Source organism: Tamandua tetradactyla, chromosome 1 (genome assembly GCF_023851605.1).
Source record: "Tamandua tetradactyla isolate mTamTet1 chromosome 1, mTamTet1.pri, whole genome shotgun sequence".
Lineage (NCBI taxonomy): Eukaryota > Metazoa > Chordata > Mammalia > Pilosa > Myrmecophagidae > Tamandua > Tamandua tetradactyla.
In genome coordinates this window covers 13,924,843-13,952,009 of record NC_135327.1, presented here as the reverse complement: position 1 = coordinate 13,952,009, position 27,167 = coordinate 13,924,843, and the positions used below count along the sequence as shown (strand labels likewise).

The 27,167-nt window shown below is 52.8% G+C and overlaps 1 protein-coding gene across 1 annotated transcript in view; it reads right to left on the bottom strand.

The window, feature by feature from the left end:
• Window positions 1–1,813: 1,813 nt before the first annotated feature.
• Window positions 1,814–27,167, bottom strand: part of KIAA1755 (KIAA1755 ortholog) — a 42,971-nt gene continuing 17,617 nt past the window's right edge. Inside the window, 13 exon segments of the mRNA XM_077156733.1 lie at window positions 1,814–2,100; window positions 2,103–2,175; window positions 2,178–2,729; window positions 6,492–6,552; window positions 6,554–6,702; window positions 7,370–7,492; window positions 8,724–8,862; window positions 11,020–11,168; window positions 12,182–12,280; window positions 14,275–14,391; window positions 15,728–15,814; window positions 16,616–16,709; window positions 19,074–19,197. Of these exon segments, the coding sequence (XP_077012848.1) occupies window positions 2,009–2,100; window positions 2,103–2,175; window positions 2,178–2,729; window positions 6,492–6,552; window positions 6,554–6,702; window positions 7,370–7,492; window positions 8,724–8,862; window positions 11,020–11,168; window positions 12,182–12,280; window positions 14,275–14,391; window positions 15,728–15,814; window positions 16,616–16,709; window positions 19,074–19,197 (1,859 nt within the window). The 3' untranslated portion in view covers window positions 1,814–2,008.

Genomic DNA, 27,167 nt, shown 5'->3' with positions numbered 1-27,167 from the left:
GTTCTTTCTGGAGGCAGGGAAAGGTGACCTTGGGGACTTCTTCCCCAAGATTATTAGAGCACCACATCCCCCCTCCGGCAGTAGCTGTGCTCTCTCAGAAATCAGTTTCCATCCTTGCACCCCAGGTTCCCTGGCTCCCTGCCTGTGGTCCCCACTAGTTGGATGCTGTTACTATGGCAACAGCATTTTAAGAGCCTGCGACCTCCCTCCTAGGCGGGGGGCATGGATGGAGATGGGCTGAGCAAATCTGCTGGGTCCTCAGCCTGCCTGGACCGAACGTGGGAGAAAGAGCGCAGGACTCGGAGCTGGCCTGGGTGGACAGCCAGTTCAGCCCCCAGCTCCACGGGTTTGCCCACAGCAACCCGGCCTTGCTGAGGCACAGAGGAAACGGGGGGCGGTTACAAACGTGGGTCCCCAGCCCCAGCCCAGCTCCCAGGCCCTGAGTCCAGTTGTCAGCAGTGGGGTCCCCAGGAGGCAGCCTTCCGGCCAGCTCTGGCCCTGGCGCTGAGGCAGGCAGGCCCTAGGCCACACTCGGAGAAATTTGGGCCTTAGGAAAGTACTGAAGACTTTTCCGACGCTGGGATGTGTGCGACACTTCCTCTGCTGAAGTAACTTCTGAGAAACCCTGTGTGCCCTCCTTGGCCAGCCCCGCCTCTCCCTCTTCCCCCCGTGCCCCAGCCTCATCTGTGGGAGGACGCGTGTCCACCCCCCTTCTCAGAGCAGGGACATTTCCAGGAGGCAGACGTGGTAAAGCATCCGTGGTCAGCCCTCTTTCAGCCTAACAAAGTTCAGGGGTAAATCTGGACATGTGGAAGTCGCGGCTGTCTTCTAGATTCTCCAGCTCGGGACCCCACTGTCCCCCAGCCCTGCTGGCTGAGGGTGCCCCCCCGCCCCCACCAGGTCTCCTTGCCAGCAGAGGCCCTGGGATTAATTGGAGTCAGGAGGCTGGGTGCAGCGAAGGGGAGGGCCTGGGGGGCCAAGGAGCTGGGGGGAGGGAAGAAGCAGAATCCAGGTGACCCAGTGGGGAGGGAGGGGAAGGAGACAAAACCTGGGTGGGGGATGCGGCAGGGGGACGGGGGCGGGGAGGAGAGTGGGAGACATTCCTCTCCCAGTGCAAGGACGAGATCCTGTGGGGTTCCTTGACCTTGAGAATGATGGAATGATGGGCCTCTGTCCGCGGGGGGTGGGGTGGGGTGGGAGCGGGGGCACTGGGGGGAAAGAGCAGCCGAGACTGCATGGCACCCCTCAACCCTCCTGTTTCCAGGCTCTCCCTACCCTGCCCGCGGCCTTTCTGTGGCTTGGGAACAGATTTGCCTGCTTCCAGAAGTGTTGGGGAATCAACACCTCCCGGGAGCCACCTGCAGCCAATAAACTGGTGGGGGCTGGTGACCAGATACCCCGCCTTGCCCTGGGCTGGGCCAACTCTGTGGCATGTCCCTGCGGGGCTGTCCCGGTGGCATGGAGCCCCAGCTGCCCGCACCTGCTGAGGCACCCTTCCCGGGCTGCATCCTGTCTGTGCCCATGGCCCCAACCACGGCCTCAGCCCCCTCCAGCCGTTCTGGGCTCAGGGCCATATAAAACACTCACTCAAATCTTTGTCTCTGGTCTGTTTCCGTGGGAACCCTAAGATAAGAGCCACTTGCAATCTCCCCACCCCGAGGCTTCTGGGTGAGGCCGACTGCACCCCTCTTGCCCAAAGGGAAGGTTCTGTACTTCCCTGAACTCCAGGTGGGCATTCGGCCTAAGAGGGAGACCCTGGGAAGGGTTCAAATCACCTCCTCTTTCCGCAGTGAGACCCCGGAGTCGTGCAGCCAGCCACACGCTTTATTGCCTCCCGGTCCTGGCCCACACTCGCGTCTTTCTGGAGTGTTTCTTGAGCAGGTAGGCACACAGGCCCGATGTACACAGACGGTCTTGCACAAAGAGTCCAGGAGCCTCACCTTGGAGCTTGCCCGGGCCTCCCCAGCTCCCTCTCCAGCAGCCATCCCTTGGAGCCTGGGGGTCCCAGCTACAGGGACACACGGGGACTTGTCTGGGGTGAGCCCTCCAGAGATGTCTGTGAGTCTGTCCCACATGAGGAGAGGCTGACCCAGGTAGGCAGAGGACCTGGCTGTGAGTGCTGGGGCCCAGCTGCCTGGGGGGCTGCTGCCAGGAGAAGAGGGTGGTGGTGGGGGTCACTCAGGGGCAGGATCTAGGGGCTCTTGGAGGCCTTGGCCTTTGTCCATCGCCCCAGCCTGGCCAGCTTCCTGGGGTGGAGGGCCAGGCTGGAAATTCCTGTGCTGCCCAGCTCGGGTCGCCCGAAGAGGCCAACAGGATTTTGGCACGTGATCCATGCCCAGTGAGTCCTGTAAGGGCAGGCCCCGCCTTCCCCCGGAGGTGATGTCTCCATTGGGACCGGGGCCCTTGGCAGCTGCCCCCCTTGGTTCCGGGTGTGCCACATGAGCCGCGGGAGCTGCCGGCTGTGGGCAGTGGGCCACCTCCTTCCTCAGGAGGGCCTGGATCTCCTGGTGCCGTGCCCGGGCTGCCTCCCACAGGGCCCGGCCCAGGCCCTCCCGGCTCAGCGAGGCCACCTGCAGCCCCACGGCCACGAGTGTCTCAGTCGGGAACTCGGACGCCAGCCGCTGCAGGTAGCGGTGGAGCCGGTGCTGGTCCCCAGCGCCGACCCCTTGGGCCTTGCCCAGCACGAGCTGGGTCATCAGGTCCTGACAGTCCATGTGGAACCAGGTCATCTGGGGACAAGAAGAGAGAGAGGTGGGGGCTCAACTTGGAGCAGAATGCCGGGGACTCCACGAGGGCTGGGAGGTGCCTATCTCAATTTGATGACTAGTTATTCAATTGAATTACCAATAAACGCCCAATCAATGTCAGGGCCCTCCCTCAGCTTCGCCATGACTTGCTCCCTTCCCCAGGGTGGGCAGGCATGCCGCCACCTGCAAACAGTCCCTACACCGCTGGGACTTTTTGGGTATCTTCTAATAGACCTACAGGCACCAGCCAAGACTTACCTCTCTCTGGGTCTCAGTTTCCCATTTTGTGAACCACATGATCATGGAAAGCCCTTTGAATGCTGCAACTCTGATTTTAGGATTGTATTAAACCCTTATGGGTGGTGCTAAGGGAGGGATCTGGCTAATGCTTATTAAGCACCAACTGTGTGCCAGGCCCCTGCCTCTTATTTGTGATCACACTGGGCAATATCAACAGCCCATTTTACAGAGGGGGAAACTGAGTCCCAGAGAAGTGAAGTTGCTTGCCCCAGGTCACACAGGAATTCAGAGACGACTTGGGATTCAACTCCAATTTGTCTGGCCTTTGAGAGAATGTCTTCCAAGAACCTCCTTGCCCAACAGGAGACACGTCTGGGGTGGGGGTGGGGGCTTATCTATGGGTTGCCTTCCCAGTCACAAAGGGGGACAGCTGGCCGAGCCAGGCCTGGAAGCCACCCCTTCGTCCAGCTGGGCCTCTGCCCCATTTTGTGGTTCTGCCTGTCCCCGCTTCATCCACACAATATCTGCAAACTGCAAAGGAGCCAACCCATTCCCAGCTGCTTGTGAAAAACATAATCTTTCTTTCCATTAATTTAGAACCCGACAGCAAGCTGTTAGGCTGTAGGGACTGGAGAACCATTTTCTCCAAGGAGGCCATCTTTGGGTGGATTAAGGGAACTTGTCTTTAGATAAATGGCTTCATACTCGCAGAAGCACACGGAGCTCATGGCCGGGAAAGGGCTCCATAAATCTCCGTTAGTGGCACAATCGTGTTATTATTATTTAGCACCAAAGCTATGGCACGAAGTCTCTTCCTGGGAACGTCTGCCTGTGACTCAGCCTTTTAGATCAAGCGGGCCAGATGCTATGTTGCCCAACCCCTTGTCGTATGGGTTAAAATTTAAGGCTAGAGAGAGGGGGGCCTGCCCAGGTCTGACAGTGAGATTTGGCAGAAGTGGGGCTGGAATGCAGGGCTGCCACCTCCCACCTAGCGGCCTCCAGGCCTGGGACAGACTCCACCTTCTCAGGTGGGAGCCAGGACCTCCCGTCCTCGGCCTCACTGCTCACGTCTCCTCCATTCACTCAGCCATCCACGGCAGTCACGGAGCACAGTGACCCTGCTCTGGGCACTGGGGAAAGAGCCAGCCCTGCCTCGGGGTGCCTCACCTCACAGGGCGAGACAGATGAGACACAAGCAAGCAATGAAGCAGGAACATGACCTCAGAACGGCCCCAGCACCATCAAGAGATAAAAACAGGGTGGGGAGAGAAATTGGGGAGTGGGCCAGGAGGGGCCTCTGGGGGAGGGGACATGTGAGCTGAGAATGAAGAGAGTCAGTAAAGAGAGAAGCCAGCCGGAGGGAAGAATGTTCCAGGCGGAGGGAACAGCAAGTGCAAAGGCCACGGGGCTGGGACGAGCTGGGTTGATCCAGGGAAAGCCAATGGGGCTGCAATGGGCTGAAATGAGCCAGCAAGAGTCAGAAGCTTCAGGTGCTCTTGAGGCATTCCCACCACCATTGCTAATGATAATGCACGTAGTACTGAGGTTAATAATTATAATCCCAAATTCAAGTAAAATTCTGTCCCGGGGAGATTATTTACAGTTAATTTAATGCTTTTTCTCCTGGCAAGGCTGGCACTAGAGCCAGCTGGTCTGGGCTTGAATCTCGGTTCTCCCACTTCCCGGCTGTGTGGCCCGGGGTGTTATTTGACCTCTCTGTGTTCCCTCACGTGTGAAATGCAGGTAATAACTAATACCAGCCTCATATGTTTGTGACAATGCACCGATATGTGAAATGACTAGAACAGGGCCTGGCATGTAAGAACAACCACAAACGCCTTAGCTATTATTATTAATTATTAATTATTACAGAGGAAGAGCCGGGGCCCAGAGTGGGGATGGGGGTTGTTGAGGTCACAGAGCCAGAGCAGGCATGTGCGCCCCCTAACTCTAAGTCTCAGACTCTGCCTCTACCTCCCTTCCTGACCTCACTCCAGCTGGGAGGAGGGGAGATCTTGAGGTTGCTGCACATATCTGCGTCCCACCTTCCCCCCCCCAGGCTGACTAAGGGCCGTCCACTGCCCTCTGAGACCCCCATGTCCTCCATGCCCCATGTGCCGGAGTGGCCTGACAGCTGTGAGGTTGGGGTCAGATCCTTCCCACGTTCTGTCCTCGGTAATGTGTGGGAGGGGAGGCTGAGGGCCCTGGGCCTTGGGCCAACCACATTTCAGCCTGGTCACAGCTCTCCCACGCTGCTCCTTTCACCCCATGGGCCTCAGTTTCCCCATCAGGAAAACAAGGAGTTCGGCCACACAGACTTAGGAGGGGTGGGGTCTCTTAAGTCATATCTGCTTGACCACCGACCCTCTGGAGACCTTGAGCAAGTTGCTTCTCAATTTGGCCCTCAGTTTCTCATCTGTGAAATGGGGACAATGTGCCTTTTCACATAAAGAAATGGTGAAAATTAAATCAGGTAAGGTATGCAAAGTGTGCTTAGCAGAGTCTGGCATGTCACACACACTCCCCTTATTATAGTCTAAACATTACCATGCCTGCCTGGACAAGGGGGATCTGTTACCATATCACCCCCCATCCCCGCCACCTTTTCCATGGAGAAGGACCCCAAAGAGGGCCTATTATAGAGCAGGCATATCTGTGTTCACATCCCAGCTCTTCCTTCCTCCAGCTCTGTGGGCAAGGTCCCTTTCCCTCTTTGGGCCTCAGTCTTCTCATTTGTAAAATGGAGCTGATCAGCCTTGTTGCACTGGGCTGCCAGGAGATGACAGATACAAAGTAATGAAGATTCCTCTTCTCTTCCACCCCAACATCTCACCCCACACCACACACACAGTAGGGCCACCCCCTCCTCCTTTCTCCTGGCCAAACTCTGCTGAGGACTGAGGCCTCTGGGTTCACCCTCAGCCACCTGTCCTCCTGCCCCAGCCTGTCCCACCATCACTTTGGCCAGGGCACAGGGAAGCAAAGGAAAGAGCAATAGAATGGGAGTTTACTGTTGGTTTGCTGTGTGACCTCAGCTCAGGGTCAGACCTTCTCTGATTCTGTTTCCCTAACTCTGGAACAGAGACCAAATTCTTAGCCTGAACCCTCTGGGGTGGTCCTAGACCCCCTGAAGTTGCCTGCAGAGATCTACATGTGGGGGGAATGCCCAGTTTTGAGGGGATTCTCAGGACGGCCTAGGCTACCTCCCCCAACACCAAAGTTTAAGAAGCAGGTGCTTTCTGAGGATCCTTTAAGAGCTGACATCTGGTTGCTGGGAGGGTGCCTGGTGTGGGACGAGCTGGAGTCAGGGGTCAGCTGGACCTGCTTAAGGAAGGTGACAACCTAACTGAAAAATGTGGGGAATGCTCTTTCCCCCTCACGGGGCTGGTGCCTGGGTTTCAGGGAGTGAATCACGGCGAGCCTCGTGCTGCGTGTGAAGGCCGCTCCCGGCGCCGGTGCTGGCGCCCTGGCTGGGGGTCTATGAGGGCGGACCGCAGGGCTCACCTTTCTGCAGAAGCGGCGGAGGTGGAGCAGCGTCCCCAGGTCTGTGCGCTGCGGCTCGGCCATGGGTCAGCTTCACCTGGAAGGCCCTCTGGGTGGCGGCGAAGGCTGCCAGCTCCGGGAACCCTGCTTCTCCCACCTCAGCCGCCTCTCGGTCGGCAGCTCCCAGCTGGGCCGCCTGCTTGGACAGCTCCAGACCCTGGTGGTACTGGGCCTGAGTAGGGCCAGGAGAGGCGCCCACTCAACTCCCACCTCTCCCAGAGGTCAGTAACCTCTGCTGCCCCCCTGAGCCTCAGTTTCTTCATCTATGAAATGGGGACCCTAATGGCACTCACTCCACAGGGCTCAGCACCCGGTAAGGGTCTCCCAGTTGTGCTTCTGGAAGCCCCACAACTCACTTTCCTAGCTGGGCCTCGCTCCCCTCCCCCCAGAAAGCCTCCCTGCCCTCAAGTCTGGATCAGGGGCTCCTCCCTTATGTCATTACAGCTCCCTCCCCCCTTTCTGTCTGTCTCTCTGTTTGTCCCTCGGGTCCCTCAGTGGGAATTCCTGAGGGCTGAGGTAGAGGCTAAGTCACATAAAAAAGATTTCCAGCCCTGCTCTCTGAGGCTGACCCAACAGCTCTGGGGCTGGCCCTGGAATCTAGATTTTACTAAACCCTCCAGGGAACTCTGAGACAGGTTGTCTTTGGACTTGCCCTCAGGGAAGGCTTCCTGAGATGACGTCTAACCTGAACCCTGATGCTCCCAGCTAGTCTCCTCTCTGTCTCTGGAAGTTTCCTTGCACTTTCCTACCTCCACTCCTTTGCCTGAGCAGTGCCCCCGCCCGCACCCCGTGCCCTCGCCACCTGCTCCAGTCCTGCCCTGAGGGTTTTTGGAACGCACTGCGGCCTGAAGGAAAAATTCCTCGAACTCTGCATGGGCCTTCTCCACTGTCTCCAAGCTTCCGTCCTTGGGGGCCAGCGCTTGCAGGCAGTGGCTTCCTTCCTGCTCCATCCAGTCGCTGACCTAGGCAGGGAAGGGAGGCTTGGAATTGGGGGCTTGCTAGGGAGACGCCCAGCTCCCTGACCTCCGTGCACACTTGCGTCGCCGCGCCCTCAGTCCTTCAGGGGCTGGGCGTGCACCCACCAGCCTGGACTGAAACCCACCCAAGTATGGACAGGAGGAGAAACAGGAGAAGGGAGCAGGGGCACATTCTTCATAGGTCTGAAGGGAAAAGGAGTCCCCAAATGAAGCCCCATCGGGCCCGGTCTGGCACCCTGCACAGAGTAAGCTCTCAGTATACAGTTGTCTGAATGAAGTTGCAGGGGGGTAAACTCCAGCTTACTCCATCCACTCATGCCTCCCAGTCAGAGAAAGGGCTCCCTCAGGGGTGACGCACTCCCTGTCCCTGGGAGTGTGCAAATAGCTCTGGAGAGAAATCTCCCTGCTATAGAGATGCACGGGTCTGCCACGACATCTCTGCGTGAACTGGGCAAGTCACCTCCCCTTTCTGGGCCTTGTTTTATTTAGTGGTACAATCGGTAGATGTGAGGATTCAGTGAGGGTCAGAGGGTACGAAACAGCACTTGACTCCTTAAGCTGAAGTTTCCTCCTTATTCTGGGGTGTCTTAAAGAATACACATTAACTCTATTTATCCCCACAAAAGCCAATGTGGCAGGCACTAATGCGATTCCCTATTTAACAGATGAGGAAACGGAGGCACCAAATAGTTCAATAACTTGTCTAGGGTCACCGCACTAGTAAGTGGTTGAGCCAGGACTAGAACACAGGTTGTCTGGCTCCGGAATCCATGTGTGGGGCCACCATGCCCCACTGCCCCAGGCAGTGAACAGGTGCTGTGGTCCCAGGTATCAGTGATGGGGCCAAGCGAGGGTTCTGGGATCAGACCTCCAGGTGTGTGACTGCACAGAAGGTGACACGGTCTCCTGGCTTTGGTTTCCTCATCTGTGCAGTGAGGGAAATTCTGCCACCTTCTCACATCACTAGGAGTTGACGAGGTTAGGAAGTGGCAATACATGCAAAGGTCCTGGCCCAAGACCTAGTACACAGTTGGTGCTCAGTATGTGCAGATTTGAGGTTATGTTTCCACTCATTGGATGTTTATTGAGCACCAATGTGTACTAGTGCCATGTATGCTCCAAGGATGCCTGCCTGGCCCCTGAAGGACCCCCAGCCCTGCTTCCTGTTCCCTGCTGGGGTAGGGCCTCACTCTCGGGGGCCGGCCGCCCCACTCACTTGGTGGATAGCAGCCTCCAGGCCACCCAGGCGGACTCGGAGCTCCAGCCTCCTCACGAGGTGGTTGGACATGGTGACCAGGACATGCAGCTGCTCATCCACAAGGCTGTACAGGACAGTGGCTTCAGCAAGGTGAATCCTGGGAGGCAGAGGAGGGTGACAGAAGGTCCAGAACCACTCCCTGCCACCACCTCCCACCCTGCACAGAACTTCTGCTCATAGGTCTGCCCACTCCCTGCAACACCCCCTCACTCAGAGGCCCTGGCCTGGATATTTCAGCTGCTGACTTACTGTGTGACCTTGGGTAGGTCCCTACCCCTCTCTGGGCCTTAGTCTTGGCCTCCATGAGACCAGAGGATCAGAAGACACAACAGGAAATGAAATGAACTTCCCCTCTTCCTGTGAGGATGTGAACTGAGCTGAACAGATTTGAGTTCAAATCCCAATTCTGCCACCTTCCAATAAGGGAACTTTCTGCAAAGTTCTCAACTTTCCTTTGTCTCTGTGTTTTAATTTGTAAAGAGGACGGGGTTAGGGTTAACAGGACCCCGTCCATTCAGTGGTTGTGAGGATTAACTGATCCAGTGCCTTGGCCTTCAATGCTGACCCTTATACACACGTGCCCCCATCCCCACCCTGGAGCTTTAAAAAATCCTATTTCCCAGCGTCCACTCCAAGCCACTTCAGTCACACTGGGAGCGCTGGTGGACAAATCGGCCCTTTCTAAAGCTCGTCTGCCGGCTCCAGGGTGCAGTCAGGGTTGAGAAGCTGCCCTCAGGCCCTGAAGCCCCTGACAAAGTACGCAGCACCCAGGAAGTGCAGGCTCTTGGCAAGGCCGCTGATGGCTGCCCGGCGCCCGCCGCCTGGCCACGTGTCACAGACCCCGAGGGCTGAGACCGGAAGGCCCTCAACACCACGGAGCCTGAATTAAAACATTTTCTGTACTTAATTAAAAAATAGAATGGCCAAGGCCGGCAAGACAGAATGAAGGGGTGCCGATGGCGGGACGGGGTTCAGGCGTGGTGCCATCTGGGGGAAAGGAGGGCTCTAGGACTTTTCCCCAAGCCCCTCAAATCCCGTCCCACCCTCCTGGGCCCTAGAACCTCTTCAGAAGGGGGAAAAAAAGAAAAGAGGGGAAGTCTGCCCCGCCTGGGTCTCCCCACCTGACCATCGCGCGAGGGAAGGGCTGGGGCCCCGAGGGGCGGGCCGGGGATGGAAGATGCCCGCGCACGCGGCGGGGCGGGCGGGACGCGAGCGCAGGAGCGCGGGGACCGGCTGAGAGCTCCGGCGGCCCCACAGCGCCCCCTGCTGGAGCTGCCCGCGGCGCGCGCCTGTCTCCGCTTAAGGCGGCCGGACGGGAGGGGCTGGGGCTCATTTGTGCCAAGCCCACAGGGCAGCGTGAGGGGCAGGGGGAGAGCCCCACTCCCCCCTCTCAGAGAACCTGGCCACCCTCTCCCCCACCCCGAGTCTGGGTGCTCAGCTCGGGGTGCCAGGTTCAAGATTCTGGGGCCAGGTTGCCTGAGTTCAAATCCCAGCTCCGCTACGTCCCAGCTGTGTGGCTCCCCAGTATAACGTGGGAATGCCACCAGGATCAACGTCATGGGTGGGAACGCAACAGGTTAGTATTTGTAAAGCCCCCATAACAATGTTGCACCCATACTAAGGGTTAATAAAATAAATACATTGTTCGTAAAAGGCTGATGCAAACTTTGCCCTCGACTCCTGAATATGAGTAGCTGTGCTGGTTCTCAATAGACGTTTTTATAATTATTCACCAATTTAATTACCGACTTCCCTGTGCCCCTTAAGTTTAAGAAAATTGGATTTAAAGAAAATGTAAGAAAAGGCTTTCCGGGAACGTATGTTGTTAATTCTGCCGAGGAGGCGGGCGCTGCGGGGTTCAGCACCGCGGGCCCGGCTTCCAGTCCCCAACCCCTGCTGCTATTCCACTCCGCTGACCCCTCGTCGCGGCCAAACGAGGACGGACGAAGCCGCCCTCCCGGGGCTCCTTCGGGAGTGAACGGGACGGGCCTCGGAAGGAGCTCGGCCCCGCGTGTGCGCGGGAGAAAGTGCTCGGTACAGAACGGCGACCAGAAAGGGGCAGAAGCCAGCCACCTCGGGCCGACGGTGGCCGGGGCTGACGGAAGTGGCCGAGAAGGGAGGAGAAACCGGGTGGGGACAAGCGTCCTGCAAACACCCCGACCCGGGGCGCCCACCCCTCGGCGGTGGCCCCAGCCCCGGGCGCCCGAGCGGGAGGACAGGCTGTGGGTGGGAGGAGAGGCCGGGGTGTCCGCACCTGACGTCAGGGCTGCAGCGCAGCCCGCGGGCCTCGCGCCGCAGCCCGGCCAGGGTGGCTCCGCCCTCGCGCTGGAGGCGCAGCGGGCCCGGCTCCCTCAGCACGGCCGCCATCAGCTCCTTGGACTTGCGCAGGCACGTGGCGGCCTCCTGCCGGGGGTGGGGGGGAGATGGCCTGAAGCCCCATCCCCACTGTCCCTCCACCCCTATCCCTGCCCCCCCCCCTCCGGGGGCTCCCCACACCTAGTCAAGCCCGACTTCCCCGGTTTGGCATTCGGAGTCCCCCTACAGCGCCTGTCTTTTCTATCTCTAAAACATCTCCGGCCCGCCCTCCCACCTGGCGTCTCGTCGCCATGGCAACCTCCTTCCGAGCCCCAGCCTCTCTTGCTGGGAAGCCTGCCCCAACCTCCCCACTCATCTTCCCGCTGCTCTCTGGCTCCCTCTAGAGTCTGCTCGCCACACTGCAGCTGGAGGGATCTCAAAGTGCAAATCTCTCCGCATCCCCCTGCTTTTAAAACCCTCCAGTGGCTTCCCGGGAGCCTTAGACTCAACTCCCAGCGCAACCCCTCCCTGATGCAGCCTTGCCAACCTCTCTGTTGTTCTCTGCTCCTCCCCACCCCTAACCTCCCACTCTGCTCCACACTGGCCCCCTTCTGAACACGCCGAGCACCTCAGGGGCTTGCCCGCGCTTGCCCTCTCCCGGCAGCCCAGGCCCCATCCTGTCCCCAGGGCAGCCTCCTTCTTGCCCTTAGGCCCTCAGCTTAAAAGTCACCTCTTCAGAGAGGCTCTCCTTGTACACCAGAATTATGACCTTCCACCCATTATTCTCAACCTTTCATGGCAGTCAGCACAATTTGTAATTAATATTAATAATTAACAATTATTATTAAAAATTGATGATATTCTTTTCTTGGTTTGGTTTTTAAGCTGCTACCTCTGCCACTGCACCCTGAGCACCATGAGAACAGGGACTTCTCTGTATGTCCCAAGTTAGGTTTCCAGGACAGTACACACCGTGGGTGCCTGACAACTACCAGTCAAATGAATGAATGAATAAAAAAACAGAGATGATGATACCCACCCTGGGCGTCCCCTTCACTGAGCCCTTAGTCCCTGGAGGATGGGTGTGCTCAGGACTTCCTCACCCCATGCTCCAGACTCACCTGCCCCTCCTCTGGGGGGTCGCCCTTCTCGAACTCCTCAGTGGAGGCCTGTAGCAGGGAGGAGGCCTGGCGGAGGTCAGCAAGGAAGAGGTCCACCTTCTGCGGGCCAGAGGGCCAGAGCGGAGGGGTCAGCCTGAGCCAGTGGTGGGGATACCCGCCACCACCCCCACCCCAGGAGAAGGACGCACGGGAGGTGCTGGGTGGCAGTTTGTAAGCACTAGCTGCAGCAAGGTCATCTCTGGCTGGTTAAACAGAGATTGCTGGCCCCCATTCCTGAGTTTCAGATTCAGTAGGTCTGGAGTGGGGTCTGAGAGTGCATGTCTATAAAATTCCCAGGTGACGCTAATGCTGCTGGTCTGGAGGCCACATTTTGCAAGCCACGCGTGCTAGGAAAGGAAGAGAAGAAGACAGGCCTAGTCCACTCCCAGGCCAGAGGCAACCCCTTGAGCGAGGGGAAGAAGGGAGAGCAAGCAGGCAGGAATAGGGGGGCATCCTCACTGGGTCCTGCTTCAGCCCAGCTCCACCACTTACTTACCCCCACTGGTAAAATGGGGATCCCAGTAGCTCCTACCTTATGGGATTGTGTGAGGATTCAGTGGATTGCTTTGAGTAAGGCACTTGGAACAGTGTCCAGCACAGAGTGTCTGGTCCATCACTGTCAGTTTTATTTTCTGGGCCTATAGATAGTATTTAATTTAAGGGAAGAGGTTTGATGTTAAAATATACTTCAAAAGTCAGTGGATTCAGGGGTAAATAATTTGGGGGGGAAGGACAAGAGTTAAGGCGAGGTTTGGATTTTCCATCTGGTGAGGGTGTGTTTATCGGTTATTTTTCTCTTTGGGGAGCAATGTAAATTGTCTAAAATTGAGAGTATTGATGATTGTAAAGCTTAACTGAAGATAATGTGAGACATGATTGTGACTTTGGACATTATACACAATGCCCAATGGATGGCTGTTTCATATGTATGTTTTATTTCACAGAAAAAGTGTTTTTTTTTTTTAAAAGTCAGTGCATTAATGGAATGTCCCTGGAGAGGGAACCTAGGGGGTTGAGAGGCAAGTAGGAAAGATTTTATACAACATATCCTTTTGTACCATTTGGATTTTGAATATACTGCCTACTCAAAATGGATACAGTTAATAAAAGAAGAGCAAGTAGGTAAAAAACAAACAAACCAACCACTGTATTAGGCTGCTAGTGTAGCCCAGAGCTCCGCTATGGGAAATAGTGGGTGTTTTTGACCTAAAGGCAAATGGATGCAAATGAATGTCTGCAGACATTTTTAGGTTGTTACAACTTGGGGGCAGCTATTGTCATTGAGTGGGTAGAGGCCAGGGATGCTGCTAAACATGCTGCAATGCACAAAATAATGCCTAACAAAAAATAATTATCAGGCCCAAAATGCAAATGGTGTTGAGGTTGAGCAACCCTGGTGAAGAGAGAGCCCTGGGCGTATTTATGGGCACTAGTTCCATTCAGTTTAAGCCTCTGTGTGCTATTCCACAATTCACCCCCCATCCTGTGTGTCCTCATGTGTTAAATTGGGCATGAAATGCCCTCCTCACAGGGTTGTGGGGAGGAGGGATTGAGATCATGTGGGAAGGAGCCTTGCACTGGCAGCTTCCTTATTTCCTCCTTCGCACTGGAGGGAACATGTCCGCCTCCCCCTACCGGGCCCCGAGTTCCCTGACTTGTGTGGGTCCGCCATGCAGATACCCGTAGGTTTATTTTCAGAACATCGACAGCTCTTAGCAGGTGCCAGGCACTCTTCTAAGTGCCTTATCTATATGAACTCACAACAACCCCGTACGGAGGGACTATTATTATACACATTAGGCAGCCTAGGAAGCCAGGGCTCAGAGAAGGTAAGCAATTTGCCCAAGGTCACACAGCCAAGCTGGGACCAGAACCCAAGCAGTTTGGCCCCAGGGCCTGAGCTCTTAATCACTTCCCTCTGCACTCTCATTGTAAATGTTTGTTGAATGACTTTGTTTTTGAAACTGGCAGAGTTGATAGGTCCAAGGGGCAGGACAGGGAAGGGAGGAAGAGAAGGGGTGAGGGTGGTGGCCGATGGCTGGAATGGTAGACACCTGGAAGAACTGCACCCACTCGCTGTGGCAGTAGGGGAAGGGGCCTTCCAGGGCTGCGGGCAACTGGTTGGGGTCCACGTGGTGGCTGAGGGCCTTCAAAGAGGACAGCACCTCCACCTGCAGGTAGAAGAGGAGGGACAGGGGACTCAGGGTGGGGACAGATGCTTGAGAAGACCCCTCCCAGATCCCCGCCCGGATCCCCACTCCCCACATCTGAGGCCAGCTCCCAGCTTCGAGAGTTGGTTTCTTAAGAGCTGGTGACTGATCTTCTCTGGACGCTCTGACAAATCAGAATTCAGAATCAGACCCTGGTCAAGAATGGGCAGATAAACAGCTCTTGTGCTGCTCCTCTCCGGGCCTCTGCCTACAGCAGACATCATGAATCACAGCACTTGTTCCCTCTGAGCTTGGCACTTTCTCAGCCCAGCTCTCTAGGCCATCACACAAATTGATTCAAGTTGGTTCTTTTCTGCTGGCTCTCTTTGTAATCCTTGCACTGCTTCCTGGTGACCCATCAGAGGTGGTGTCTCCTTGGAGTTGCTGGGAAAGGTGACCAGATCCTAACAGTGTCCTGTAAGACGCAGAGGATGGAATAAGTGGCTTCTTCTCCTTGGGCTTCATGCTGGAAACAGCTCCAGACACCCAAGCTCGGGATTGGGTGACTTCCATGGTTTTCTGGAAAGATCTAGTATTTGAATAGCAGGGATACTAGATGGATCCACATTCAAAGATGAATCAGCAGCATCAGATGCATGCGAGGAATGCAGAGTTCCAGGCCCATTCAGAACTACTTAATCAGAACCATATTCTGATGAGATCCCCAGGTGCTTTGTAGGCATATTAAAGTCCGAAAAGCACATCTCTTGCTCACGATGTGCCTCTTTACATACCAGGAGGAAGAATGAGAACTTTTAAATCATCTCCCGAAGGACAGTAGAGGACAGGTGCCCATGCTCATTATTGTGGTATATGGCACTAATTAAAGGGAGCTGCAGGGCTCTTTCCCCTGCAAAGTCCCGAATCAACTCAGCATCTGTATTAATTAAGGAGAGAAGTGCAAGCAAAGAAGGGCGGCGGCGTGGGAAAGGCAGTGGACTGTAAGTCAGGAGACCCCAGCTCTGCCTTTGGCTTGCTTGGGGGCCTCAGTTTCCCCATCTGAAAAGTAAGGAGGATGAGTTGACTAGAGGAAGTATGTCAAATATGTTTCATGTCATGGGCCACTCTCAGACACGTGGTCGCGCCCCTAGGAATTGATGAGGCTCGATCTGTGATCAATTTGGTGCTGCCTGCCACAGGGCAGGACAGGAGAGCAGGAGGGAGGCTTTGATGGACTATACCTGAAATATCAAGGCCTCTTAGGGCTTTTTAATTCTGCAAATCTCCATTCCCTTCACTCCAGCTCAGCTCAAGCCCGACAACACCATCCCATCTGCCTTTGTTGCTGTCCCCTCACCTGGATGTCAGGTAATGTCTCCAGCTGGGCAGCAGCCTCCTTGTCCCCCAGGAAGAGCACAGCATGGATGGGGGCTAGGGCCAGAGCCTGCAAAGGGAACCATTTCAGGGGCTCAGGCCTTCACTGAGCTTCCCCGCCCCTTCGTGCCCGGAGAGATGGGCCACGGGGGCAGGATGGGGTTGTCCATGGTTGGGACCTTCATGTGATATGTTTTGAGGGTGAACCATCAGAAAAAAGGAGCAGACCCAAGGTGCAGGGCAGGCTTCCTAGATGGCCCTCCCCCCTGGGCTCAGTTTCCCCATCGATCAAGCAAGGAGGTCAGACCATGAGGTTAGCATATGTCCAGCCTCTACTGACTCCATGGCCCATAATGGCTATTTAGGAATCCCTGCCCTCCCCTATTCTCAGGTGATGAGAGTGGTGTGACCTGAGGCTAAGCCCGTCAGTGTCCTGTTGGTTGAGGCATGGACCTTTGAGCCTAATCAGGGCTAATGAGACACTAGTGACTTTTGCTGAGACCTTTGGGAAAACAATCTCTCTTACTTACTGGACTCATCTGGGGGCCAGATTGCCACCAAGATGGAACCTAGCTGAGAATAATGACCTCCCAGGGAACAGAGCCAGAAATGGAGAGAGAAGAAACAGGTCCTGGTGACAATTTTTGAGCCCCTGGATCAAGCCATAGTTGAAGTCAGTTTAAATCCTGGACTTGAACCAGTGAACTCCCTTTGTCTTTAGGCCTGTTTGGGGGAGATTATCTGTGAGCTGCCAGGTTCTGACCTGGTGCCTGGAGGTCCTGGTTCTAGCTCTGAGCTGCCCCCATGAATATCGGAGATCCCTGGCGGCTCCCAAGCCTTGCTAGACAGGCGTTCTCCGTCTCCCACTCACCTGGGAAGCTTGCAGCGCCCTGGCCAGGTTGGGGTGTGGAGGCTGCTTCCTGGCATCAATCACAACCACCAGCCCCTTGGTTTCAGCGTCAAACCTGTGGGTGGTAAACAGAATTGGCAGTCTTGCTGGAGGGCTGGGGGCTTCCCAGGGGAAAGGATGCAATGGGAGGTAATGCAAACTGTCTGCTGTAAAGTCTTGATGAACTGGTCATCCCGCAGGACCGAGTTTCAGTGTCCCCCTCCCATGCCTCTCCCGCCCCTCCTCTCCCCCCCCCCCCCCACAATATCACCAGCAAGTCTGGGGTGGAGGGAGCCTGTGCAGTTACAATTAACTTTGACCATTCTATGATCAGGAAGGTTGGGAAAACAACCCCCAACTTCCTCCACGCCTTACCTCCGCCCATTTCCTAGTGTAAGTTATTCCATCTCTCTGAGGATCAGTTTCTCCATTTCTGAATCGTGGTAACAATACCAGCTTCAGAGGACTGTGGTGAGGACTAGATTCATTTATGTAAGAGGGATGCAGATATTTGCTATTATTATTGTCCTAGAAGGGGAAACTGAGGCACAGAGTGGTGAACTGGCAGTGGGAGGAGGCTCTTGGAAGTGGCATCAGGTCTCTGATTGACATTCCACTCCTGAACTGCCTCTGGCCCTGCCTGGTGCTGGAAATGCGACCTGCCTTCAGACTTGTCTCTGCCAGCAGCCTGCAAGCCGCTAGAGGGCAGGCGCAAGACAACAAACATCACGCAACGTGAAGCTGGGTCCACAGCAGGTACCCAGGCCCGACCAATGTTTTAAGCCTAAGTGGAAAAACAAGGCCAGCACACAAGAGACTTGTGTGCACTGCACTCCACAGTTTACAAAGCATTTCATGCTCCCTCACCCTGTTCCCACTTGTGACCCCATTTTGTCCTCAGAGCCCTTCTGTGAAGCCACCCCCCTTTTTCAGGTGCCTCGGTGCTGGTTTGAATCAGTTGTGTACCCCAGAAAAGCCATGTTCTTTAATCCTCATTCAGTATTGCTGGGTGGGATCCATGGAGATGTGACCCACCTACTTGTGGGTGGTACCTTTCGATTAGGTGGTTTCCATGGAGATGCGTCTCCACCTATTCAAGGTGGGGTTCCTAACTGGACTCCTTTAAGAAGGAACCATTTTGGAAAGAACCTAGAACCAACAGCGTCCACACAGCCAGAGATGTTTGGATAGCAGAAGGAAGGTGCCCACCATAGGTAAGCCTTATGAAATGAGGAGAGAAAGCTAGCAGACGTCACCATGTGCCTTCCCAGCTGACAGCTATTCTGGACAGCATCACAGCCTTAGAACTGTAAACTTGCAAATTCCCTTTTTAAAAGCTGTTCCATTTCTGATAAATTGCATTCTGGCACTTATAAACTAAAACAGCCTCAGAGAGGGGAGGTGACCATCCCAAGGTCGCAGAACAACTTGGTAGGATTTCAGAGCTCTGTCTACTACCCCGGCTATTTTTTCAGGTCAAGAAGGGGCCATGTCTTCTGTTCAGGCCAGAAAAGCCCATCCAGCTTGGACAGCAGGAAGAGAAATCCTGGTGTCCAGCAGGGGCAGGGGAGTGTACATGGAAGGTTACAGAGGTCCCAGGAGTGCCTCCGCCCCCTCACCCCAGCAGCAGAACCCCTAGGTTGGGTCGGGATCTATAACCACAGCCCTGAGCAAACACAACTCCAAGACTGCTTTGGCCGGGGGCTGGGCCTTTGATGAAAGGAAGGTGTCTCTCCCCCAGCCAGTCCAGCATTAGGTCTGAAAGGGGATGGGTAGTGGCAGGTGGGAGAGGTGGGACATTAGAACTTAGCCTGGGTTACCCTTTTATTCTCTCACACACTCCCTCTGCTCATTCATGAACTTTCTCATTCATCCATTCCTCTATTCATTCTTTCCTTCAAGTATTCAATAAATATTTATAATTCAGATGCCAGCCCAGTTACCACTTCCTCCGGGAAGCCTTCTCTGATTTCCCAATTAAAATTGGCCACTCCACTCTCTCACTCTGCAACAGTGGTTCTCAAAGTGTTTTACCTGCACCAGTAGCATCAGGATTACCTGGAAATTTGTTAGAAATGAGCATTCTCAGGACCCTCTCCAGAAATACTGGATCGGAAACTCTAGGGATGGGGCCCAGTGACCTGCTTAACCAGCCTCCATGTGCAGGCAAGTCTGAGAGCTGCTGATGCACAGCACTCCCCTGCTTTCTTCTCCACACAAACACCCTGAAAATGGCCTGTCCCTGGTTTTGTTTCTTGCATTCTCTTAGTCTCCTCCAGCAGCCAGGGAATCCCTGAGGTCAGGGACGGGATTTGCCCCATTGCCTACCACAGCCCAGGAGGGGGCTGGCTCTGAAGCAGATGGCTAGATGGAAGGGTGCCCGGTCCAGGGCCGAGGGCTGCGGTGGGGACAGAGCAGCCCGGGCGGTGCAGTCCCTTACCTGGGGATGGTGCACAGGTAGGACAGCAGCCTGGTGACCTCTGAGGCAGAGCACCATGGTGCCTCCCAGCCCCCCTCGTTGGTTGACACCAGAAGCAGTAGCCGCCCCGCCCTGTCCCTGCCGGCTGGAAGGAGAGGACACAGGTGAGCAGCAGGAGCTTTGCAGGACCCACTCCATGAGCCCAGCTGAGACTCCAGGCCTTCGCCCCCACCAGCCCCCATTGCCTGCAATGCTTCCTCTCCCTTTCTCCTCCTGGGAGCTCCAAAAACTTACTCATTCTTCAAGACCCAGCTTAAAGCCACTTCTGCAGAGACTTCTTCCCTGAATCCGCCCTAGTACAGAGTCCTCGAGACTCCTCTGGATGAGGCACCCCAGGAGACCAACCTCGTGGAAGTTCAAGAGGTTCAAGTCCCGGCTCGACACCCACCCGCTGGGTGTCCTGGTGTAAGTCAGCGTGCCTCAGACTCGACCAGCCTCAGTTTCCTCATGTGACAAATGGGGTGAATGAAAGTACTGCGCTTCTCAGGTGACCTCAGGGAGTAAATGAGATGGTTCCTCGCTATTCTTGCAGACTTTCGGCCATGGATTCCTGACAGGTTTCGTCCTGTTCCCGGGAATCTGGGCTGTGTGGCCCCTGCTCCCCACGGGGTCACGGGGCCGAGGCCCAATGAGTCAGCACAGCCCCTCTGAGCCTGGGCTGGGGGAGCAGGGAAGGGGCCCAGGCTTCCGGGAACTGGGCCCACCTCACACCCTGGGCTCTGAGCCCTGCCCTCTGGAGCATCACCCAGCTCTACATAGGTACCACCCTCTACAGTGGGCAAGGCCCTTGGCAGCTCCCGAGGCCTTGGACAAACGTGACCACCTGCACAAGCGTTAACAGGGGCCCAGCTGCCTGGAGCACTCTTTCCTGTAGATTTAAACTTTTGAAAAATTTAAAAATTAATGTATATACACATGCATATGTGTGTAGAGTCACACACACATATATATACAAAAAACTTTATACCCTGTTGATATCATGGGTTTGATTTTTTCCTACTATTCATTTACAAATTACTAAAGGAAAGATATTTTGTTTGGGACAATCGGGGAAATTTAAATACAAACTGGGTATTGTGAAGTATTAGGGAATTATTTTGAATTTGGACAGAGGTGCTAGTGGTGTGGTGATTATTAGATCAAATGCCTTAATTTTAAAGAGATTCCTGCTGAAGCATTTAGGGGTAAACCATTAAGATCTGAACCTACCAAAATACTTCAGGAAGAAAATATATGTAATATGCCAAAATGTTAAGATTTATTGAATCTGGGTAGTGGGTATATGGCTGTTCATTACATTATTCTATATACTTTTCTGTATGTTTAAACTTTCTCATCATGGAAAGTAAAAAAAAAAGTGAAATAACTAAACCATGCAAAAATTGCCTAACTTGCAAAGTTGGAGATGTCTGTCTACGTCCCTCCTAGATCCTCTCGCAGCCATGGGTCCCAGAATGCAGCAAATACCGCATCGTGTCCCTGATGAGAAAATTGAGGCCTGGAGAGGAGAGGCGGCTTCCCAGTCTCCCAAAAACCCAGGTCCCCAACCTGTTGGCCAAGGTAGAATCACACCCGATTTGCATCTATCCGTGGGTGCAAGACACAAGCTTTTGTATACTATAAGCCTGATGACTGCAGCTCAGCTACAGCTCCAATGGTGCCACTTCCCTGCTCAACAGCCTTCCCTGGCTCCTCATGGCCTGTAGGAGAAAGCACAAGCCTTTTGACCTGGCGCTTAAGTCTCCCCAGGGTCTGCATACTCTTCTAGCCTCATTTCAGGAACTAAGTCTCCCCTTGTCACCTACGGCCAAGCTGGACAGGGTCATTTGTCCTTACTTAAACCAGCCTGGGGCTTTCCAACCTCCCACCTTTGCTCAAACTGTTTCTTCTGCCAGGTATGCCCTTCCCTCATCTTTCAAAGTGCAGCCAGATGCCACCTCCTCCAGGAAGGCATCCTCTGTGCCCCTCTTTGGAAGCCTCCTCCCCAGGTTGCTACAGCAAACATAAGGCCTCCATTAGATCCCGCACGACTGAACGCTCCTTAAGAATGTACATTCAGGGCGGGCCACAGTGGCTCAGCAGGCAGAGTTCTTGCCTGGCATGCCCGAGACCCGGGTTCGATTCCGGGTGCCTGCCCATGCAAAAAAAAAAGAATGTACATTCATGCAACTTGTTGCACCCCTGCACTTGGCACAGGGTAGCACAGGTAATCCGTGTCTGTGATAGACTGACAAATGCACGGACGTTGACAGCAGTGTCTCTCAAACTCCGATGTGCCTGGGGATCTTGCCAGAACGCAGATTCTGATTCCACAGGCCTGAGCGGAAAGATGAGATTCTGCATTTCTCACAAGCTCCAGGGCAATTCGATCTAGTTGGTTCCAGGACCACACTTTGAGCAGCAAGGGCTTCAAACCTTCAGGACCTTCCATTTGGGGCCTCAGCTTAGGTATCTGGTTCCCCACCAAACTCTGCACGAAGCCGGTGCTGGCTGAGCACACACAGGCTGGCTGAGTCAACTAGGGCAATGGGCAAATGCCCACCTGATTTCCCTTCAGATGGGTCAGAAAGACCCCGTAGTCTCACCTGAAAAATGGTAAGTAATTCACCTGCCAAGTACTTTAAAGCATTCTCATATCAAAACAAGTACAGATCGAGTCTTAAAAAGAATACAAAAATGCGTGACAAAACAGAATTCAAAGATATATTATGGAACAATCAAGAGCTCAGGGTGAGGGCTCAACCTCAGCACCCCAGCTCCCCCTACATACTCTCTGCTGCATTAGGGGTTTCTCGGTGAAAAGTCTGAGGAGCCCCCTCTGAAGGCTTTGTGGCTGGGGTAGACTGAACAATGCCCCCCTCCACCCCCCAAAGATGTCCAACCCCCAGAACCTGTGAATCTGCTCATTTACACGGCAACAGGGGCTCTGAGATGGGGAGATTATTCTAGATAATAATCTCCAGAATTATTATCTAATCACATGAATCCTTACAGAATCTAATCACGTGAATCCTTAAAAGCAGAGAATCTTTCCTGGCCTTGGTCAATCATAGAAGGATGTGAGAATGGAAGAAAGATCAAAGAGACGCAAAGTGGCTGGCTTCGAAGATGACCAAGGGGGCCCCAGCCAAGGAATGCAGGCAGCCACTAGGCGCCAGAAAAGGCCAGGAAATGGTTCTCCCCTAGAGCTGCCAGAAGGAACACTGCCTCAAGACACCTTAATTTTTGGCTTAGGGAGACTTGTGTCGGGCTTCTAACACACAGAGTGTAAGATAATAAATGTGTGTGTATGTGTTTAAGTCACTGACTTAGTGGTGATTTGTTATAGCAGCGATAGAAAACTAATAAAATGTCTATTAAATACCCTCCCCACGTACCCCACAGCATGTGAGCCCCTTTCCTGAGCCTAGAAAAGTCAGAGTTTAAGGGACCTAAAGAGAGAAGAGGTGAGACTGGGATGCTTGCTTTGCAAGGGCTGTCCCAGAGCAGGTTTTGAATTTGATGCACAGACTTTGGGACTGTTTGGGCTACAAGAAAATTCCAGTGGAAGCAGAGATGCCAGTGAGAAGACTACTGAAATAGGCTGGTTTGGACCTGGGTGGTATGAAGTCATCAGATTCTGGGCATATTTTGGTTGTTGAGCTGACAAAATATGAGAACAAATTGGATGTGGAGTATGAGACAAAGAGATCAGTCAAGGATTGGGCTGACATCTTTTTTTGTAATGAGAAAAGACTAGAAGTTTGGGAGGGTGTGGAAATCAGGAGTGCATATTTGGACATGATAGCTTAGAGATGCCAGTAAGACATCCAAGTAGAGACATCAAATAGACACATGGATGAATAGTCTGGCGTTCATGGGCAGGGTTCAGGCTGGAAAAGAAGTGCGGACAAATGAAATCAGAAAGAAAGATAGACAATAAAGACTGAGATGGTATAATCTAGGAATGCTTAGAGTGTATAATGATAGTGACTAAATGTACAAATTTTAAAAATGTTTTCGCATGAGGAAGAACAAGGAATGTCATTACTGCAGGGTGCTGAAAATAGATGGTAATTGCTATTTCAAAATTTCAACTTATGTGTGAGACTAAAGCAAAAAATGTTTATTTGGTACAAAATTTATATTTTGACTAGTGCATTTCCTAATATAACTTATGTAGACAGCTTAATTGAACACCATAAGTACATGGAACCTTGAGTAGGACATGAGATTTTGTTGGTTTGTCCAGAGTGATGCCCCGATGAATCCCAGAGTGATCTGAACAGTGAGTGGAAAAGTATTTGCAAAGTCCCCTTTGGGGAATGGTGAGAACGGGGGAAAATTCAACTTCCCCAAGTTGAATTCTTGATATTCTCACAAGCAGTGTGGACAACCAAAGCTATAGGCTGAGCCCCCAGTCTTGGGGTTTGTTCATATGAAACTTAACCCCACAAAGGATAGGTCAAGCCTACTTAAAATTAGGCCTAAGAGTCACCCCCAAGAGAACCTCTTCTGTTTCTCAGATGTGGCCTCTCTCTTCAGCCAACACAACAAGCAAACTCACGACCCTCCCCCTGTCTACGTGGGACATGACTCCCAAGGGTAGGGGTGTGGACCTTCCTGGCGAGGTGGGACAGGAATCCTAGAATGAGCTGAGACTCAGCATCAAGGGATTGAGAAAACCTTCTTGACCAAAAGGGGGAAGAATGAAATGAGACAAAGTGTCAATGGCTAAGAGATTCCAAACAGAGTCGAGAGGTTATCCTGGAGGTTATTCTTATGCATTAAGTAGATATCACCTTGTGTTCTAGTTTGCTAGTTGCCAGAAAGCAACGCACCAGAGACGGATTGGCTCTTAATAAAAGGGGATTTATTTTGTTGGTTCTTCAGAGGAAAGGCAGCTAACTTTCAACTGAGGTTCTTTCTTATGTGGAAGGCACAGGATGGTCTCTGCTGGTCTTCTCTCTAGGCCTCTGGGTTCCAACAACTTTCCCCAGGGTGACTTCTTCCTGCATCTCCAAAGGCCTGGGCTGAGCTGCGAGTGCTAAGATGAGGAATGCTGAGCTGCTTAGGCTGTGCTACATTGCGTTCTCTCATTTAAGCACCAGCCAATTAAGTCAAACGTCACTCATTGCAGCAGACACGCCTCCTAGTTGACTGCAGATGTAATTAGCAACAGATGAGGTTCACGTACCATTGGCTTGTGTCTGCAGCAACAGAACTAGGTATGCTCACCTGGCCAAGTTGACAACTGAATCTAACTAACACACCTTGTTGGTCAAGATGTAATGGAGAGGCTGAAGGGAACTGCCTGAAAATGTAGAGCTGTGTTCCAGTAGCCATGTTTCTTGAGGATGATTGTATAATGATATGGCTTTCACAATGTGACTGTGTGATTGTGAAAACCTTGTGTCTGGTGCTCCTTTTATCTACCTTATCAACAGATGAGTAGAACATACGGAATAAAAATAAATAATAGGGGGAACAAATGTTAAAATAAATTTAGTTTGAAATGCTAGTGATCAGTGAAAGGGAGCAGTAAGGGGTATGGTATGTATAAATTTTTTTTCTGTTTTCATTTCATTTCTTTTTCTGAATAGATGCAAATGTTCCAAGAAATGATCATGATGATGAATATGCAACTATGTGATGATATTGTGAATTACTGATCATATATGTAGAACAGAATGATCAAAATAGGAATGTTTGCATTTTTTTGGTGTTTTTTGGATTTAAAAATATAAAATTAAAAAAAAAAGTGCAGAGGTTGTCAGAATAGAGACAGCATTTAAAACACATATTCAGTAATGAGACTGGCTGAGAGTGCATGGGAAGTGAGTGTAGATGGAGAGGAGAATGGGTCCAAGGACAGAGCTGTGGAGCCTTCCAGGGTTTATAGAATATAAGGAGGAAGCAGCAAAGGAGACTGAGAAGGTGTAGTCAGACAGGTGGGAGGAAAGCGAGGAGACTGTGAAGACTGGGAGCTGTGGTAGTCAGGTCCAGGTGTCAGCCTGGCCAGGTGAAGGCACCTAGTTCTGTTGCTGTGGACATGAGCCAATGGTATGTGAACTCATCTGTTGCTGATTACATCTGCAGTCGGCTAGGAGGCGGGCCTGCTGCAATGAATGATGTTTGACTTAATTGGCTGGTGCTTAAATGAGAGAGCTCAACATAGCACAGCCCAAGCAGCTCAGCATACCTCATCTCAGCACTCGCAGCTCAGCCCAGGCCTTTGGAGATGCAGGAAGGAATCACCCCGGGGAAAGTTGTTGGAACCCAGAGGCATGGAGAGAAGGCCAGCAGAGATCACCCCGTGCCTTTCCACGTAAGAAAGAACCTCAGTTGAAAGTTAGCTGCCTTTCCTCTGAAGAACTATACATTAACTAAATAAATCCCCTTTTATTGAAAGCCAGTCCATCTCTGGTGTGTTGCATTCTGGCAGCTAGCAAACTAGAACAGGAGTCAAGTGAAGAAAGCATTTCAAGAAGGAGGTAGGGGTCATCTGTGTCCAATGCTTCTGGTGAGTGAAGGACAATGAAGACTGAGAATTGACTATTGGATCTAGCAGCATACAGGTCATTGGTGACCTTAAAAGTCTTAATGTGAAGGTGGGGAAGTGATTTTGATTAGAGTGAACTGAAGAGAGTATTAGAGGAGAGGAGGTCCAGAGACAGGAAGCATGGACAATTCTTCTGCAGAGTTTTGATGTCAAAGGAAAAAGAATTGAAGTGATGGCTGAAGAGGGATTTGAGGAGTCTAGAATGGGTTATTTCAAGCCGAGCAATGTTATAGCAAGTTCTTACACTGCTGGGAATGAATCAGTTCCTATTTACTTCCTCTCCTTCTCCTCTTACAGGAAGGGGAACCTGAGGCCCAGAGGGGGCAAGCAACGCTTCCAAGGTCACACAGGGAGCTGGTGGTAGAGCTGGAGCTAGAATGAGGATCTTCTATGAACAGTACTCTTCAATGAACAAAATCTGAGCCCTTGGAACATGACAGCCCAAAAAAGATAGGAGATTGCTTGAGCACAATTAATATGGGAACAAGTGGCACAAGCTTCACAAAAAGTGACTAGGAAGAGGATAGACAATATCCCCTAGGCAGCTGCAATAAGTAGGGCAGTGCCTAGGGTTCTGTTGAAACATAAAAGTCTATGAAATATAGAATTTTAGGATATTCAGTTCCCAGGAAGCACCATGCTCCTCACTAGCCTCTAGGCCATCGCACATGCTGTTCCCTCTGTATGGAACACTATTCCCCAACCTCTCACTTGGATGACTTCTATTCATACTGCAGGTCTGAGGTTTCCATTACTTTAGTCTTCCCTGACCTCTCCCAACACAAGCCTTGTTAGGGGCCTCATCTGTGCTTCCTCAACTGTCCCCTGAAATCACCCTCCCTTTTGTTTTTAACACTGGGTTGTAATAACCTCTTGAAATTTTCTTCCTTACAAGAATGCAGGTTCCCTGAGGGTAGAGAACACATCAGATTCCCTGCCGACTCCCCTGGGCTAAGCCAGCAGTGCTCAGTAAATATTTGCTAGAATGACGAATGAATATTAAACAGAGTGATAACATCCTCTGTGTTGGATGCTTTTAGTGCCCCGCCCAGACCCCCTGAGAGGTCAGTGCACCCAAACCCCAGGGCTCTAAGTATTGGCTGTAAATGGCTCACAGATGCCCCCTTGTCTGAAGAATCACCCTTGAATCACTGGCTTGCCCTTCATCCCTATCTCAGAAGCAGTCCGCAGTAAATGACTGACAGACAGAAGGATACAAAAGGCCAGCACTCTGTGATTTAGTGGGACCAACCCTGGTATGTCATGCTCCAGAACAGGCTGAGGCTGGTCTCCAGCTGAGCTCCCATCCTTCTCAGCTTCTTCCCCTGCCCTGTTCTGTTTCCTTCACTTGCTTCTCCAGAGAGCACTTCCTCAATAAATCACTTTCCCAAGAATCCCTGTCTCAGTCTCTGCTTCTGGGGAACCTGCCCAAGACACCTGCCTTGGCTGCCTCACAGAGGTTTAGATGGATTGATGGATACCCATCCATGGGTATGGCTTTTGTTTGGCTGGAC